Source organism: Podarcis liolepis (assembly GCF_965112155.1).
Source record: "Podarcis liolepis genome assembly, chromosome: 2".
Lineage (NCBI taxonomy): Eukaryota > Metazoa > Chordata > Lepidosauria > Squamata > Lacertidae > Podarcis > Podarcis liolepis.
Window position 1 is genome coordinate 22,491,712 of NC_139555.1, and position 15,074 is coordinate 22,506,785.

The following is a 15,074-nucleotide window of genomic DNA, read 5'->3' on the forward strand; positions in this document are numbered from 1 at the left end:
CAGTGGTACCTATTTATCTACTCACTTTCGAACGGCTAGGTTGGCAGGAGTTGGGACAGAGAAATGGGAGCTCACCCTGTCGCGGGGATTCAAACTGCTGACCTGATCGGCAAGCCCAAGAGGCTCAGTGGTTTAGAGCACAGCGCCACCCAAGCTCCCTATCAAATTTGTTCTTGCCTTCCAAAACTTTTGAGGCTTCACTGGGGAGCACACACACTCTGCACTGGGGTGAGTTGTCATCTTTCCAAACCCTATTATAACTGAGCCCCTAACTAAAGCCTACTCTACAAAGGGGCAATGTGCACCGACGGCCTTATATCTAGCAATAATAATACCATTGCTCCTTCCCAGCTCTAAGTATCTTAATTTTCTCTGAAAGAGAAAAAAATTGAGCCACTGCAGTGGTTGGATATTAAAATAAAACGGTTTCTTACCAATATTGAGAGAGTGGAGATACGCAAGACCGGACATTGTCTGTTGCAAGAGGGTGATCGGCTGCAAACCATGCTGACTGAAGTCCTTCTGTTCCACATACTAGAATTGCATATAAACAAAGTCAAGATGAGTTTAAGGCTGCAGTCCTATGCATACTTCCTTGTCAGTAAGCCTCATTCAGCACAGTGGAACTGCCTTCTGAGTGAACATGCAGAAGATTTAGCTGCACAGCTTGGTATTCCTTGCGCTCTGTGTATGATCTTGTATGCTTAAAAGGTAAAGGGACCCCTGAGCATTGGGTCCAGTCGTGGCCAACTCTAGGGTTGCAGCACTCATCTCACTTTACTGGCCGAGGGAGCTGGCGTACAGCTTTCGGGTCATGTGGCCAGCATGACTAAGCCGCTTCTGGTGAACTAGAGCAGCGCACGGAAAAGCCGTTTACCTTCCCGCTGGAGCGATACCTATTTATCTACTTGCACTTTGACATGCTTTCAGACTGCTAGGTGGGCAGGAGCAGGGACCGAGCAACAGGAGCTCACCCCGTTGTGGGGATTCGAACCGCCGACCTTCTGATTGGCAAGCCCTAGGCTCTGTGGTTTAACCCACAGCGCCACCTGTGTCCCCTTGTATGCTTAAATTAGTGCTAGTGGGAGAGAATTAGAATAGAAGCAGTCTATTCGCCTCTAGTAACTTCCCTGAGTGTGATTCACTGCCACTGAAAATGTAGTATAGAAAAAAATCTATTCAGATGCAAAGCCATCACCCCATCACACAATCAAGCTTGAAATATGCACATTTAACGTGCACTTGGCAATATGCTTGGGCATCCAGGAAAAGACTGAAAATCTCACCACCATTGAACCCAACATGTTATTACTATATGCAATTTTGGCTTTAGGCTGGATCCCTGGAATGTAGCTCCCATGTAAGTTGTGGCCTTACTGTAACTTAAAATGGAAACTTCTCTTCTTTTGAACTGCCAAGCCCTCCCAGTTTTAGCTGCAGATGCATATATAATCCATAGTTTACCTCTTGTAAAGTTGCGGCACAGAGCTCAAGGGCTATGTATTGGAACTGACGGTCCTTTTCCGTGCAGAAATAGCGGATCACGTTTGGATGTTCATCAGATTCCCGCAACAGCTGCACCTCCCGGTCAGCGAAGCTGAAGCATTCGGGGAGAATTCTCTTCACGGCAACATCTCGGTTGTCAAATGTCCCCCTGTAGATACAGCAGAGAAACTCCTTAGCATTTAACTGTGTTACTCAGCTAGGATCTTGCCTTGCTACCATGCTTCCAATTGTATTGAAGGAATTTTATTCTGGGTTGGAAAGAGAAAGGTTTTGGACTGTATGGATAAACATGTGAGTAAGTTGATGCACGAGATGGCTTCCTCACTTGTGTGGCCATCACAAAGGTGGTAGTTATGCTGCAAGGGGTGCCATGCTTTTTCCTACACAAGAGACACAAATAAGCAAGAGAATCAACTACTCCAAGAGAGGCAGAGAAAAAGGTGCCATGGGTGGCATCCAATGCTTGTGCTATAGAATTTCTAGTTTCTCTGCTCCTCCAGCCTTTCTGCGCACTTCCATTATCTGCTTTGGTGGAATCCACCAACCCTCTGGAGCAGGTTTTTGGGATGCCTGCAGAGGGAAGGTGAAGCTCTGTTGTGTAAGTGGGTGGGCCTCTCACACGACAGTCAATCTCACTCCGTACTTCGAAGGATAAGCTGGAAAGGGGAAATGCAGCATGGAATAAATATGGTGACAGAGACCATGCAGACCTTTAACTCTGAAGGCCACAAAATTAATTTTCAGTGCTGGAAACAGATGGAAAGAAACATTCAAAGTAGCACTAAGCAGCAAAGTAGCACAAAGTAACTAGCTCATGCTAGCAAGAGTCCATGTGTGGGCTACTGCTAGCAGGGCTTGTTAGTTCAATCCTGCCCAATGTGAACATTTGACACAGACATCAGCAAGTGTACAAGTAACAATATAGGCATGCATGTTTAAAGAAAATGCAATAAGAGCTGCTTCTTCCAACACACAATTCAGGAAAAGAACCACAGACACTGGCTTAATAAGCATCCCTCGTTGTGCGTCCAGGCAACCTGTTTATTGAGCATCCACATCCCAATTTGTTTGCACAAAGCTGGTGGGAAGGTTATGCAACATCAACAGTTTACTGGGCATTCATTTCAACTGGCTTGTGGGGAGGTCATGCGACTTTGCGTCAAGAAGAAATTGTTATACTACACTTGCCAGTGCATTTGCCTTACTGCAAAGAGTCGTCTTTTTTACTTTTACTTTTTTTTTAAAAAGCTAGCTTTGCAAGAACACCAAGTCTACTCTAATGGTGCAACAACCTGAATTTGTCGGTATGCAATCAAACCTCTCCCACAATATAGCAATAGTCTGGAAGAAGCCTTTGCCTCTGGTGTACAGCATTCATGTCTGGTGCTTTACCTGTAAACGATGGTTCCCTCAGCTCCATGTCCAAGCACATCCTTCGGGTTGAACGAAATCTTTCCAACCGCTATAGTGGCCATGTTTTCATCTGGAGAAGGGCGGAGAGGAAAGGGGGGGGGAATGAACATACCCATGGCACCTTTTAGGCACATATTCTCACGTGGCACTTAAAGGCTCACCATGAAAGGAAGGAAAGACATTTAGGGTACTTGAAGGACTTAACGGGTCCTTAAGGAGGGACACGGGTGGCGCTGTGAGTTAAACCACTGAGCCTAGGACTTGCCGATCAGAAGGTCGGCGGTTCGAATCCCCGCAATGGGGTGAGCTCCTGTTGCTCGGTCCCTGCTCCTTCCAACCTAGCAGTTCAAAAGCACATCAAAGTGCAAGTAGATAAATTGGTACCGCTCCGGCAGGAAGGTAAACGGCATTTCCGTGCGCTGCTCTGGTTCACCAGAAGAAGCTTAGTCATGCTGGCCACATGACCTGGAAGCTGTACGCCGGCTCCCTCGGCCAATAAAGTGAGATGAGCGCCGCAACTCCAGAGTCAGCCATGACTGGACCTAATGGTCAGGGGTCCCTTTACCTTCAAGGACTTAACTGGTTTCTTTTAAAACAAAGAAGTATTCAGATTTAGCAACACCAGTTGCAATAATAGAATCATAGAAGTGACCCCAATCTAGTCCAGCCCCCTGTTAATGCAGGAATCTTTCCCCCAATGTTGGGCTCGAACCTACAACCCAGAGATTAAGAATCTCACAGTCTACCAACTGAGCTATCTGGCCTCATTTATGTTGTACACTAAGCTGTGTAATCAGTCTGTAGGGGTAACAGCAAAGACCAACAATTGCATTGCCATAACAATATTCTTATCCTTCACCCAACCTTCACCTGACAGGAGTTGTTACTGCATATGTTGACGGGAGGATGAGCAATTCTTGCATCTTTCTCCTTGACATTCTGCTGAAATCTCTAATGCCAACGGACGGTACCACCTGTGTACCAGTCTCCAAAATGGAGGCACATGGAGAAAGGTGCTCAGTGTCTGCCCCATTACTCCAGAGCTCTCTTCCAGCTGGTTGCTTGCCAAAAACTAAACCGGGAACGTGCTGTCTGTCCTAGCTTTTGGGCATTGGGATACAATACAAGGATTGTCTAGAAAAGTTCCCAAGACTGACACTGTGATTAGGTAGTCCTCGGTGTCATACAAGGTGAACTGAACCAACTTCATTGAAAGAATAGGTAAAGGTAAAGGGACCCCTGACCATTAGGTCCAGTTGTGGCCGACTCTGGGATTGCGGCACTCATCTCGCTTTATTGGCCCAGGGAGCAGGCGTACAGCTTCCGAGTCATGTGGCCAGCATGACTAAGCCACTTCTGGCGAATCAGAGCAGTGCACGGAAAAGCCGTTTACCTTCCCGCCGGAGCAGTACCTATTTATCTACTTGCACTTTGACGTGCTTTTGAACTGCTAGGTTGGCAGGAGCCGGGACCGAGCAATGGGAGCTCACCCCATCACGGGGATTCGAACTGCTGACCTTCTGATTGGCAAGTCCTAGGTTCTGTGGTTTAACCCACAGCGCCACCCGCGTCCCATTGAAGGAATAGATGTATGCTAATTCATGTATGTCCAAACTTTCAAAAGATTCATTAAAAATAATAATCTCTACGCCTGATCCTGAAATAGGCTGGGGACAGAGGGCTGTTGACATCTCTCCATCCAGGCTTGCTTAAACCTTGGTAGAAGTGCAGTCTTACATTCTTAGGCTGTGTATACCCTCCCCATTTAGTCTGGATCCAAACTGCTGGTTCGGGCATTGGTGCACTTGCAACATTAGCCACAATCAATATCTATCCTATGGTTGATTATGAAATACTGTGTGTCTTGATCCATTTTTCCTATCTGAATGGGGGCGGGGGCGGAGAACAACCTAGCTGCGTTTTAACCTGGCAATGTGTACACAGCCTGAATCTACAAGAAAAGGTTAGGTTTGGTTTTTATCACCTTCTTCTTGCTCCGTGGAAAGGCAGCTCCCGACATCAGAAGCGGAGACGTTGGAATAGGCAGAGTGGTTTGATGCTTTCGGAGACATGTTTGGTGAGCTGGTGGCCGAGCTCTCTGGCCTGACGCAGGAGCCATCCAGGAATTCTGCCTCGGGGGGCAAGTCAATGGGAGGATTGAAAGGCTGCTGCTGCAACAGCTGTATCTTCTCCTCCAGCTGTTTCTGGAATTGCTGATGTTGTCGCTGTTGCTGATTATGCACACTCTTAAGGGGGGGTGGGGGGAGGAATATGGAGGGAAATTAAACTTTATTTTGTGAATCTCCAACTGCTGCTTTTCTTGCATTTAATGTTTACTGTATTTTTCGCTCCATAAGACGCACTTTTTTTCCTCCTCTGTGTGCCTTATGGAGTGAATGCCTACGGATGGCGGCGGGATCCCGCTGCAGTCGCAAGCAGAGGATCCATGGCTCCCCTTCCTTCCCTCCTCCGTGGCTCGCTTTGAAGCAGCAAAGCAGGAGAGGAGAGGAGTCCTGGTGTAAGCGGCTCCTGTCCAGCTTTGCTGCTTCAAAGCGAGCCGCGGAGGAGGGATGGACGGATGGACTCTCCTTCCCTCCCTCCTTCCCAGCTCAGCTCACTTTAAAGCAGCAAAGCGGGAGATGAGCTGCTTACACGAGAGGAGGCTGCTGGGGTTCCTGTGTCGGGGCCGTTCGGGGCCGTGCTGCCTCCCCGCTCGTCGCTCCTTGAGCGCGCACGCTAAAGAAACATACAGCTCCTGTCCCTCTCCCTCTCCCTCTGATATACCGGTAGTTTATTAAATAATTTAGTACAACATTTGATTCAGAATATCCCCCCCCCCCCCCGTTTTCCTCCTCTAAAAACTAGGTGCGTCTTATGATCAGATGCGTCTTACGGGGTGAAAAATACGGTACTTGTTTTGTGGCTTTAGGTTGTATCCAATTGTATCCCTCCATTCATGGTAGGGTTTTTAATCAAGCAGAGGTTTCCGTGAACAGAATTTCTGCTGATTCCTCCATCTCTGTGCACCCCCCCACACTTCCCCTAATCTCCAGAGAATTGGGTGCACCCTTTGGAACAGTGTGGAAGGCTGCAGGAGAAAGGAGAATTTGCAAAAGGAGCAAGAAGCTTCCCATGAGCAGAGGGGCACTCTGGATGCAACTCACGGTTAGCTTCAACATTAACAGCTTTAATTTTCACAGCTTCCAACCATGGAACGCTGGTTTCATACAGTGTCAACAAACAGGAAATTCATAGTGCAATTAATTTAAAATGCATTTCCCAATAATGATAAAAATGCACATTATAATTGTTTTACTTTGAGATAAAAACATGCACTTTTGTGGGAAGCAGCTGACATGGAGCTTCAAGCAATTTCCCAACCCCACACTTAGATGTAGCTATTTATCTTTGTCCTTCCAAATAGCGTGGGGTATTCCCAAACAATCAACTCGGTTTTCTAACGTTTCGGTTTTTGAATGCCGAAAACCCCAAAGTAAATGCTTCCATTTTCAAACGCGCCTTGGAAGACGAACAGCTTCCGCTGAGGTTTCCCCCCCCAATTTTCTGTATTGAATTTGCAGACCGCCCTTTGCGCCTTGGTTTTCGAACATTTCGGAAGTCAAATGGTTTTCCAGAACGGATTATGTTCAAAAACCGAAGTACCACTGTATTTGATACAGAACAAAGATATCCCTGACTTAACTAAGGACCAGTTCTTGGAGTGCAGACTTTTAAGAAAGCTGTTTATAAAATTAATATATAAATGTGCATTACTCTCTTGTACCCCATGGGTTATTTTAAAGATTACGTTGCTAGTTGCCATCAGGACTTGTTGAGGTCATGTTTGGGAGGGCATAAATCTCTGTTTAATAAAAAACGACCTCAAAATGCCCACGCTCTTGCTGTTAGTCTGCACCAACAACGCCAGCCCTTCTTATTGATTCACAAGACTATCATGCTGCAAACTGGCCAATTACCATTGGATATGTGATGACAAAGGCTATCCAGCCAACAAGCAGGAAAGTGCTCAGGATGACGGTAGCCGTGTCCTTGAGTATGGAATCGACGGGAGCCTCTGGTCGAGGTGGCGTCTGGCCGGGGGTCTCTCCAGCATTCTCCGAGATGGGAGGAGGCAAGTCCTTGCTGGAACTGCCACCCATATTGATTGCCTGAGAGAACCAAAGACGGCATTAGTTCAAGGGGCTTCCATGGAAGGAACGACCTCGATTAGGGCTGCCCAGCTGCGTACGAAAAGGGCACTTGTCAAGAAGGATAAGGGCTTGCAAAGTTAACAACGTACAATTAGGCAAAGGTCTATTTTTAATGTTTCTATGCCACCTTTCAGGGCAAAACCCTCCCCCAAGGCAGTTTACATACCAAAATGGAACATGAAAATGAATACAAAACAAATTTTCAACCCTTAAAAGATCCAGGGTGGTGGGGAGTGAATAAAAAGTGGCTAGAAATTGCACAGTGCTCAGTGTTTCTAAGCAAATATATCAAGAACTGATTCATGCTTTTTAAAGAGATAATTCCGACCCAAGAGAGCCATGCAAACACGATTTTCACTACTAAGCAGATAGAAATAAAACAAGGAAACAAGTCTGCCATCCTTTAGAGCTTATTTCCTATGAACTTCCCTGGTCTTGCGAAGCTGCTTTTGAAGCAGTTTGGCCATGTTTCTCAATAAACTCACTGTTGCATTTATTTAAATATAAAACATTATATATATATATTAATACTCCTTTCTTAAATGGGGCTCCCTGTGTTCTCCCATCTAAGGGGCCAAGATCTTCCACGCCTGCTTAGCTTTAGCTATACTGCTGCATCCGGTGTTCCTGTGCTGTTCACAAAGCCCACGAACTCACACTAATGAGTTTGTACCGAGCGGCTTTGGACGTTACCCACCTAGGAAGGAACAGGGTGTACAAGTTCCCCCGCTGCCTCTGAAAGAACATCGCATCTAAAATACAGCCTTCACACTGCTCCCAGCTGGGAGACCCACAAACTTCCTGGTTTGGGGGAGAACGTAAAGGTCGTATTTTGAATGAGATATTGTCACAGAGCAACAGAAACAGAGGCCGATATGTGCACCTTGTTCCTTTGCAGCATGGCGAACATCTAAGCGAGAAACACATCTGACTGGAAAAACTAATGGACGATTCCCCCCCACCCAATCTGTTTAAAAGCATGCTCAACAAAAAAGCGCATCCTGCAATTTGCACGCACATGACTGAGGAATCTCATGCAAATCCTGTCTCCCCCACCTCATTCACGCGCATACGTTTTACACAACGTGGAATGTATTCTGTGATGACACTTTCCTAATGACGCCGTTAAATGAGACCTCGTTTATTCACCAACCTCTTCAAAAGCAGCTTTGTCCGAATCCGCCGGGATCACATTTTCGTGCCGCTTTGGCAAATTGCTTGGGAATTTCTCCAGGATCTTTGTTGGGGCCGATAACGGTGTTTCGTGGTGCCCTGGAAACAAGAACGTGCTTTCTGTTATTCCCAGGAGGAAAAGATGGCCTCACTCGGCCTGCTACACTCCCCAAGCTTGGCTTGAATGCACCCGTCAAGTCCGATACTGCCTCTTGCCAATCTGGGTGGAGGGCACAGGCAGGCATAAGTATGGAAACTTATCCCTAGTCAAATGCAGAAACTAGTTCTTTGATATTTTGCCTTTGGCCCTGCCCACTATTGGTATGTGGCCCTTGGGAAGTTTCCCTGAAGGGAAGGTGGCCCTAAGGTTGCAAAAGGCTTCCCAGCTCTGATATAGGGGCCCATTTAGCTATCACTAGCCTGCTAGTTGGATAAACACATCCTCTATGAATTTAATAGCTTTCTAAAGCTAATGGCCATAGAATCATAGGGCTGGAAGTGTCACCTGGTCCAAACCCCTGCAAAGAAGGAATCTTTTCCCCAACACATGTATTGAACCCACAACCCTGAGATTAAGATGCTCTGCCGACTGAGCTGCATATTAGTGAGTAATTCGTGATGTAGTTGAGAATTTCCTACAGTTAACTATGTACCAGTACGTATTAAACTTTGGCATGTATTTTACCTTTACCTAATCCACTATCATGTCTTGTAGCGATGGGCCGATAACTATACAACTGCAAGCTTCATACATCCAAAAACTATTCCTGTAAAATGGTGTGTTAACTTGTAAATTAATGGATTTGCAAAATGCCTGCTCATTAATTTTTTTTGTTCTTAAGTTCTTGCTCATGATATCTTATGGTATGAGCAAGGCACGACTGAATATTTAAAATCAAGAATTTGCATTTTGCATATCCCCTGGTAAATTCTTAAATCAAACCCTTAAATAAATCTGAGGATATAATCTGCATCTTAAAATCTGAATTCTGTCCACCAGAGGGCAGTGCAACACAGAAAAAAAAATCCTGATGTTTACTTCCTGATACCTATTAAAAGCCAGTGATTCCTCAAATAGCGCAAACTGTTCTTCTGTTTAAATCCGGATGAAAACTTCAGATCTGTACTGGGGGTGATAACACACTCTTCAATTGTTACGCCGTGTGTTTTGGGACCCTCAATCAGCGGTATGGGACTTCCCCGGGGCTAGAGAGAAAGAGAGAGGGAGGGAAATTGTGCAGTGACTTCCTGTTCTTTGAATGCAGTAATGTCACACTTAAAAAGATAACAAGAAATTTTTAAATTTTATTGGGTGTTCATTTTATACCACGGATGTTCAAGCCGATTTCTAACATATTAACAGATGTTTCAGGCAAACAATGAGCTCAAAGAACACGGGCCATAAAGGCGCCTCTGTTGTTGACATATGGTAAGCTGCTCAGAAGGTAATTTCATGTATTTTATTTGGGTCATTAATTCAAGGCTGGGCATTGCAAAGAAGTACTTTAGCCATGCTAATTATGGGATAAGACAAAGACCGTTTCTGAGTCTTGTACGGGAAGGGCTTCACTGATGAAACTGCTAAAATACTTTTAATAGATTAAGATTTGGAGAGCAATTATCAAAGGAAAATGATGCAAATCCATTTACTTTTTGTCATTAAAGTGACACCATGGTTGCCACAGCTACTGCATCTAGACCAAGCTTGTGGAACTCGCTCCTGAATGAGATCTGAACATCACAAAAGACTTCCTTATTCCAGCAGGCATTTTAAGTCAATCTTCGGTCTGAGGATAACTTTGTATTGTTTTAATTCTCTGTATGGTTCAGTTTCATGTACACTGCTTAGAATTGCTAATGATTAAACAGTTTATAAATGCCTTAAAATAAATAAGCAATTTACCAGTGTCTTTTTCTGCTTCCCCCCTATTTAAAATGGCCAGAATTACTCTTATCTGCTTGCTGAACTCATGTAGCTTGATTATTCTTTTTTTCTTTGAACAAAATAAGCCTTTGATTCTTGTCATTTACACGAATAAAATATTTTCCCACAATTGGGACAAATGATTAAATAAATAAACAAATAAATAAATAAAATTCACCCTAAGGCATCTATTCATTCGTTTCATTTTTGTAATCACTTCCAATGATACATCCCAATGGGACCGATCAATTAAAAACCATTTCACACCCAAGACAGATACCGACAGGCACACTGTAGAAACTGGATTATGAATTCCTATTGCGAAGAAATGCAGGAAAAGAGCTCAGGTTCCTTTCTCTGTTTTTTTTTTGCATCTGGATTCCAGATTCTGAAAATTGTCCTTCCTAAAGATGAGGCCTCTTGCCCAGCTTACCATAATAGCCACTCCTTCGTGAACCATCGATGGCGATGCATACAAGCCCGTAGAGTATTTCCCTACGTAGAGGGTTGGCCTAGAAGGGAGACAGGAAGAAAATATTACATAGCCTGCCGTTTACTTCTTTATTTAAGATACAGTCGTACCTTGGATCTTGAACGCCTTGGCTCCCGAAAAAAATCGACTCACAAATGAGTGTTCTGGTTTCCAAACATTCTCTTGGAAGTCGAACATCCAACGGAGCTTCTGTGGCTTCTGATTGGCTGCAGGAGCTTCCTGCAGCCAATCAGAAGCCGTACTTTGGTTTTTGTACATTTTGGAAGTTGGACTCCCAGAACAGATTCCATTTGACTTCCAAGGTATGACTGTACTTCTATACTTATTTTTGGGTGAACCCGAAATGGCTGAGAGACAAAGGTGTCACCATACATATACAGTGGTACCTTGGTTTAAAAACAGTTTAGTTTATGAACAACTTGGATTAAGAACGCTGCAAACCTGGAAGTAGGTGTTTTGGTTTGTGAACTTTGCCTTGGAATAAGAACTTGTTTCGCTTCCTGTTGAGTGTGTTCCATTTGTAAATTGAGTCCTGCACTGCTATGGGAAAGCGCGCCTTGGTTTAAGAACGGACTTCCGGAACAGATTAAGTTCATAAACCAAGGTACCACTGTATAACACAACCACCTGCAAATATCACTATATATATTGCATGATAACATCAAGCTGAGCAACCGGAAATATACACACAAAAAGGACCAGGTGTTTTGGAAAAATGAAGTACAAAATATCACAAACAGCTGTTAACTAGGCCCAAATGTTCCAAGGGCTCAGTCTATAGTGACAGCCACAAAACCCGTTTCCATGTTTTACACCAGTGCCATTCATCTGTATGGGCTACAACAGTTTCCTGTTTGCACGTCTGCATTCAAATCTGTATCTCCATTTTAAGCATTATAAATTAAATAGGGAAATACAGCTGCTGCTTTAAAAAAAATGTTTATAGTGCTAATTACTTAACTTGGGAGGGCTGAACCCAAACTCTGCCTTATTAAATCCCATGGTGTCCTTGTATTTTGAAACTGCGTTATAGTCATACCTTGGAAGTCGAACGGAATCCGTTCCAGAAGACCGTTTTACTTCCAAAACAGTTCAGAAACCAAGGCACGGCTTCCGATTGGCTGCAGGAAGCTCCTGCAGCCAATCGGAAGCCGCGACAGACGTTCGGGTTCCAAAGAACGTTCACAAACTGAAACAATCACTGCGGTGGGTCTGCGGCGTTCGGGAGCAAAAACATCTGAGCTCCAAGGTGTTCAACTTTCAAGGTATGACTATACTTTCACAGAAAGATCTTGAAATATCAAATAAAATCTTTGAGCATGACTGCAGGATAGTAAACTGAATTATGTAAGCGTTGGTTTTTTACGGCGTATTGTAAAAACAAACATACAACTCTTATTTTCTTTACTTAAACGTTCGTATATCCTGATCTCCTGTCACTCCAGGCCTTCCCAGATGACAAGAAGCCAAACAAACCTATAACGGTGCTAGTTCCAGTCCAGGAATAATAGTGAAATATATTCCATGCTACGGGGGGGGGGGGGGGAATAGCTATGCTATTGCTAAGTAAGGTCATTGGCTGACTTTTAAAAAAATGACCTGGATTCCTGTGCATCTGCCTATCTCATTTCAGCACCCCCAACACCTCCCAGCCACTATGAGATGTTGCACATGGATCAATGTGGTGGAAATCGGGGTCCCTGAAGCAAGTCTTTGGATCACAGTCATTATTGTAAGAACAGGGAAGAAATACACTATGGGAAAGAGAAGCAAGAGTCTACCAATATATTTAAAGGGCAGGGGAGGGGAACATTCACAAAAAGCAGGGCAGGGTTATGGAGCAGGGATTTTGCTAGAAGATTTTAACCTCTCAAGAGGCTACTGATACATGAGATCTTCCTCAAACAGAAATCAAATGAATGATTTCGGTTTCAGGGAATATCCCATTACACCCATCACATCTTCGATTTCTGTTTGGATTGTATTTTGGGGGTGGTTGGGTACTGAGGCAGTCTGGCACTAAAAAAAAAAAAAAGATTGACAGTAAAACAATCATTTGGAAAAGCCCTCTGTGAACATGCAAATTATTTAATATAGGGTGATTTTGTTACATAATCTGCAGAAGCAAAGTGTACAATTATTATTTTTTTAAAAAATCATAGGTTACTTGCAGGCAATGGGAGACCACAGTGAAAGCACGTTTTAATTCCATGCTAGATAATAACCAAGTTGACCTGACACAATAAACACATTTTTTTAATAATACCATTTAGGAGGGGCAGAAATTGTACTCACATCAATTTGCTTTTGGCCTCTGTTTCTTTGGGAAAGGGATACTTCCACTTAGTGATGCGTCCGACTTCGCCAGACATGAAGGTGAGATAGCGCAGGGTCTCGATGCCCACATTTGTATGCATCACTTTCCACAGCCCTTCCCGCTGCCAGATATAAAAGGCTACAACAGGGGAGCCGTAATTCTGGATCCACAAGACATCGCCTGACTCACTGTCCACAGTGACCACCAGTCCGTCTCCGTTAGATGCAAAGTGGGACATTTCTGCAAGGTAAAGAGATGCAAGCAATCGCACGAAGCCTTTGCGAACTCATGGGTATATGAAATGTACAGTATTAGCATTTCAGCCTGAAATTAGAACCCCAGGACTTACTATATTGGACGTCTTCATCAGGCAAGGTGGCTGCGTAGTCAAAGTAAGTGGCGTTCCATCGTAGCTCCTTACTCTTGGTATCGTACATGGTGATGGTGTACTCTGTTCAAAAAAAATCCCAAAATTTCAATTCATACTGTGTGAAACAAAACAAAGCACCCACCTCTCTTGCCAGACGGTCCTCAAAACAAAGTATGCGGACATCTTCACATCATTGTATTTTTTGCAAAATTCTTCCCCACGATTAGCAGATTTAAACACCCACCCTGCAGTATTTTGAAAAGAAAAACTGACTCCTCTTATAATTTGCTACTCAATTTCTGATTACAGTGGTACCTCGGGTTAAGTACTTAATTCGTTCCGGAGGTCCGTTCTTAACCTGAAACTGTTCTTAACCTGAAGCAACACTTTAGCTAATGGGGCCTCCGCTCCCGCCGCACCGCCGGAGCACGATTTCTGTTCTCATCCTAAAGCAAAGTTCTTAACCCGAGGTACCCGAGAGCCAGTGTGGTGTAGTGGTTAAGAGCGGTAGTCATGTAATCTGGGAAACCGGGTTCGCGTCTCCGCTCCTCCACATGCAGCTGCTGGGTGACCTTGGGCCAGTCACACTTCTGTGAAGTCTCTCAGCCCCACTCACCTCACAGAGTGTTTGTTGTGGGGGAGGAAGGGAAAGGAGAATGTTAGCCGCTTTGAGACTCCTGAAGGGGAGTGAAAGGCGGGATATCAAATCCAAACTCTTCTTCTTCTTCTACTATTTCTGGGTTAGCGGAGTCTGTAACCTGAAGCGTATGTTACCCGAGGTACCACTGTATAGACTTTTTTTCCAGTTCATGAAACTACACGTCTGCCTCTGAATGTAGACTAGCATCTGTCTTAAAAGCTAGAATCTCACAGATCATGGCTGAGCGGCACCTCCTGCAACCTTCAAAGCGTATTTTCCAGTTTCTGAGACTGTGGGTTGAGGAGCCCCTGGCTTCTGCGCTGTGACTAATGATATGGTTACAAGACAGGATCTTGCACTACTGAAAAACGCTATCGAGTTCAAAGACCAAAGGCCATGTTCAGACAGGAACATGCAGGCGTTTTGGCTCCCACACCCAGCAAAACAACATACTTGAGGTGCCCTCTCTGCAAAATGGCCTGCTGAGGGTCCTTGGAACACAGGAAGTTAGCTTTATATCAAGTCAGACTATCAGTCCTTCTATTGTCTCCTCTGACTGGCAACAGCTCCCCTGAGATCTCAGGCAGGGACAGCGAAGTCTTTGCTATCACCTGTTACCTGTTCTTTCTTTTTTAAAAAAACAGGCGATGCCTGTAGGGATTGATCCTGCAACCAGCATTCAAAATACGTGCCGTTAAGACTGAACTATGAGCCCGTCTTCCAAGCTCACTCCATTCTTAGCAGATTTCCAGGTAAGTACAAGCCACCAACATTCAGGCGCTCAAGAAAAGTTATTGCTGCTCCCTCCCATCCCACACCCCTTGTGGCCAGCCAGACTCGCCTCTTTACTTTCTAGAAATGGACTGAAGTAATGACAAGCTACATTGGACCTCCAGGCTAAGAGGCAGCCTATTAATAAGGTAAAAAAGGTAAAGGTAAAGGACCCCTGGACAGTTAAGTCCAGTCAAAGGCGACTATGGGGTTGCGGTGCTCATCTCACTTTTCAGGCTGAGGGAGCCGGCGTTTG

The 15,074-nt window shown here is 44.6% G+C and overlaps 1 protein-coding gene across 1 annotated transcript in view; it reads right to left on the reverse strand.

The window, feature by feature from the left end:
- The window catches only part of ERN1 (endoplasmic reticulum to nucleus signaling 1), a 69,191-nt gene that overhangs the window by 7,377 nt on the left and 46,740 nt on the right, over positions 1–15,074 (reverse strand). The window contains exons 7-16 of the mRNA XM_083489923.1: positions 13,387–13,488; positions 13,016–13,277; positions 10,661–10,739; positions 9,353–9,509; positions 8,284–8,402; positions 6,897–7,088; positions 4,904–5,165; positions 2,899–2,989; positions 1,465–1,654; positions 435–534 (exon numbers count right to left, since the gene is read on the reverse strand). Coding sequence (XP_083346049.1) covers positions 435–534; positions 1,465–1,654; positions 2,899–2,989; positions 4,904–5,165; positions 6,897–7,088; positions 8,284–8,402; positions 9,353–9,509; positions 10,661–10,739; positions 13,016–13,277; positions 13,387–13,488 — 1,554 coding nt within the window. The remainder of the gene's footprint in view (positions 1–434; positions 535–1,464; positions 1,655–2,898; positions 2,990–4,903; positions 5,166–6,896; positions 7,089–8,283; positions 8,403–9,352; positions 9,510–10,660; positions 10,740–13,015; positions 13,278–13,386; positions 13,489–15,074) is intronic.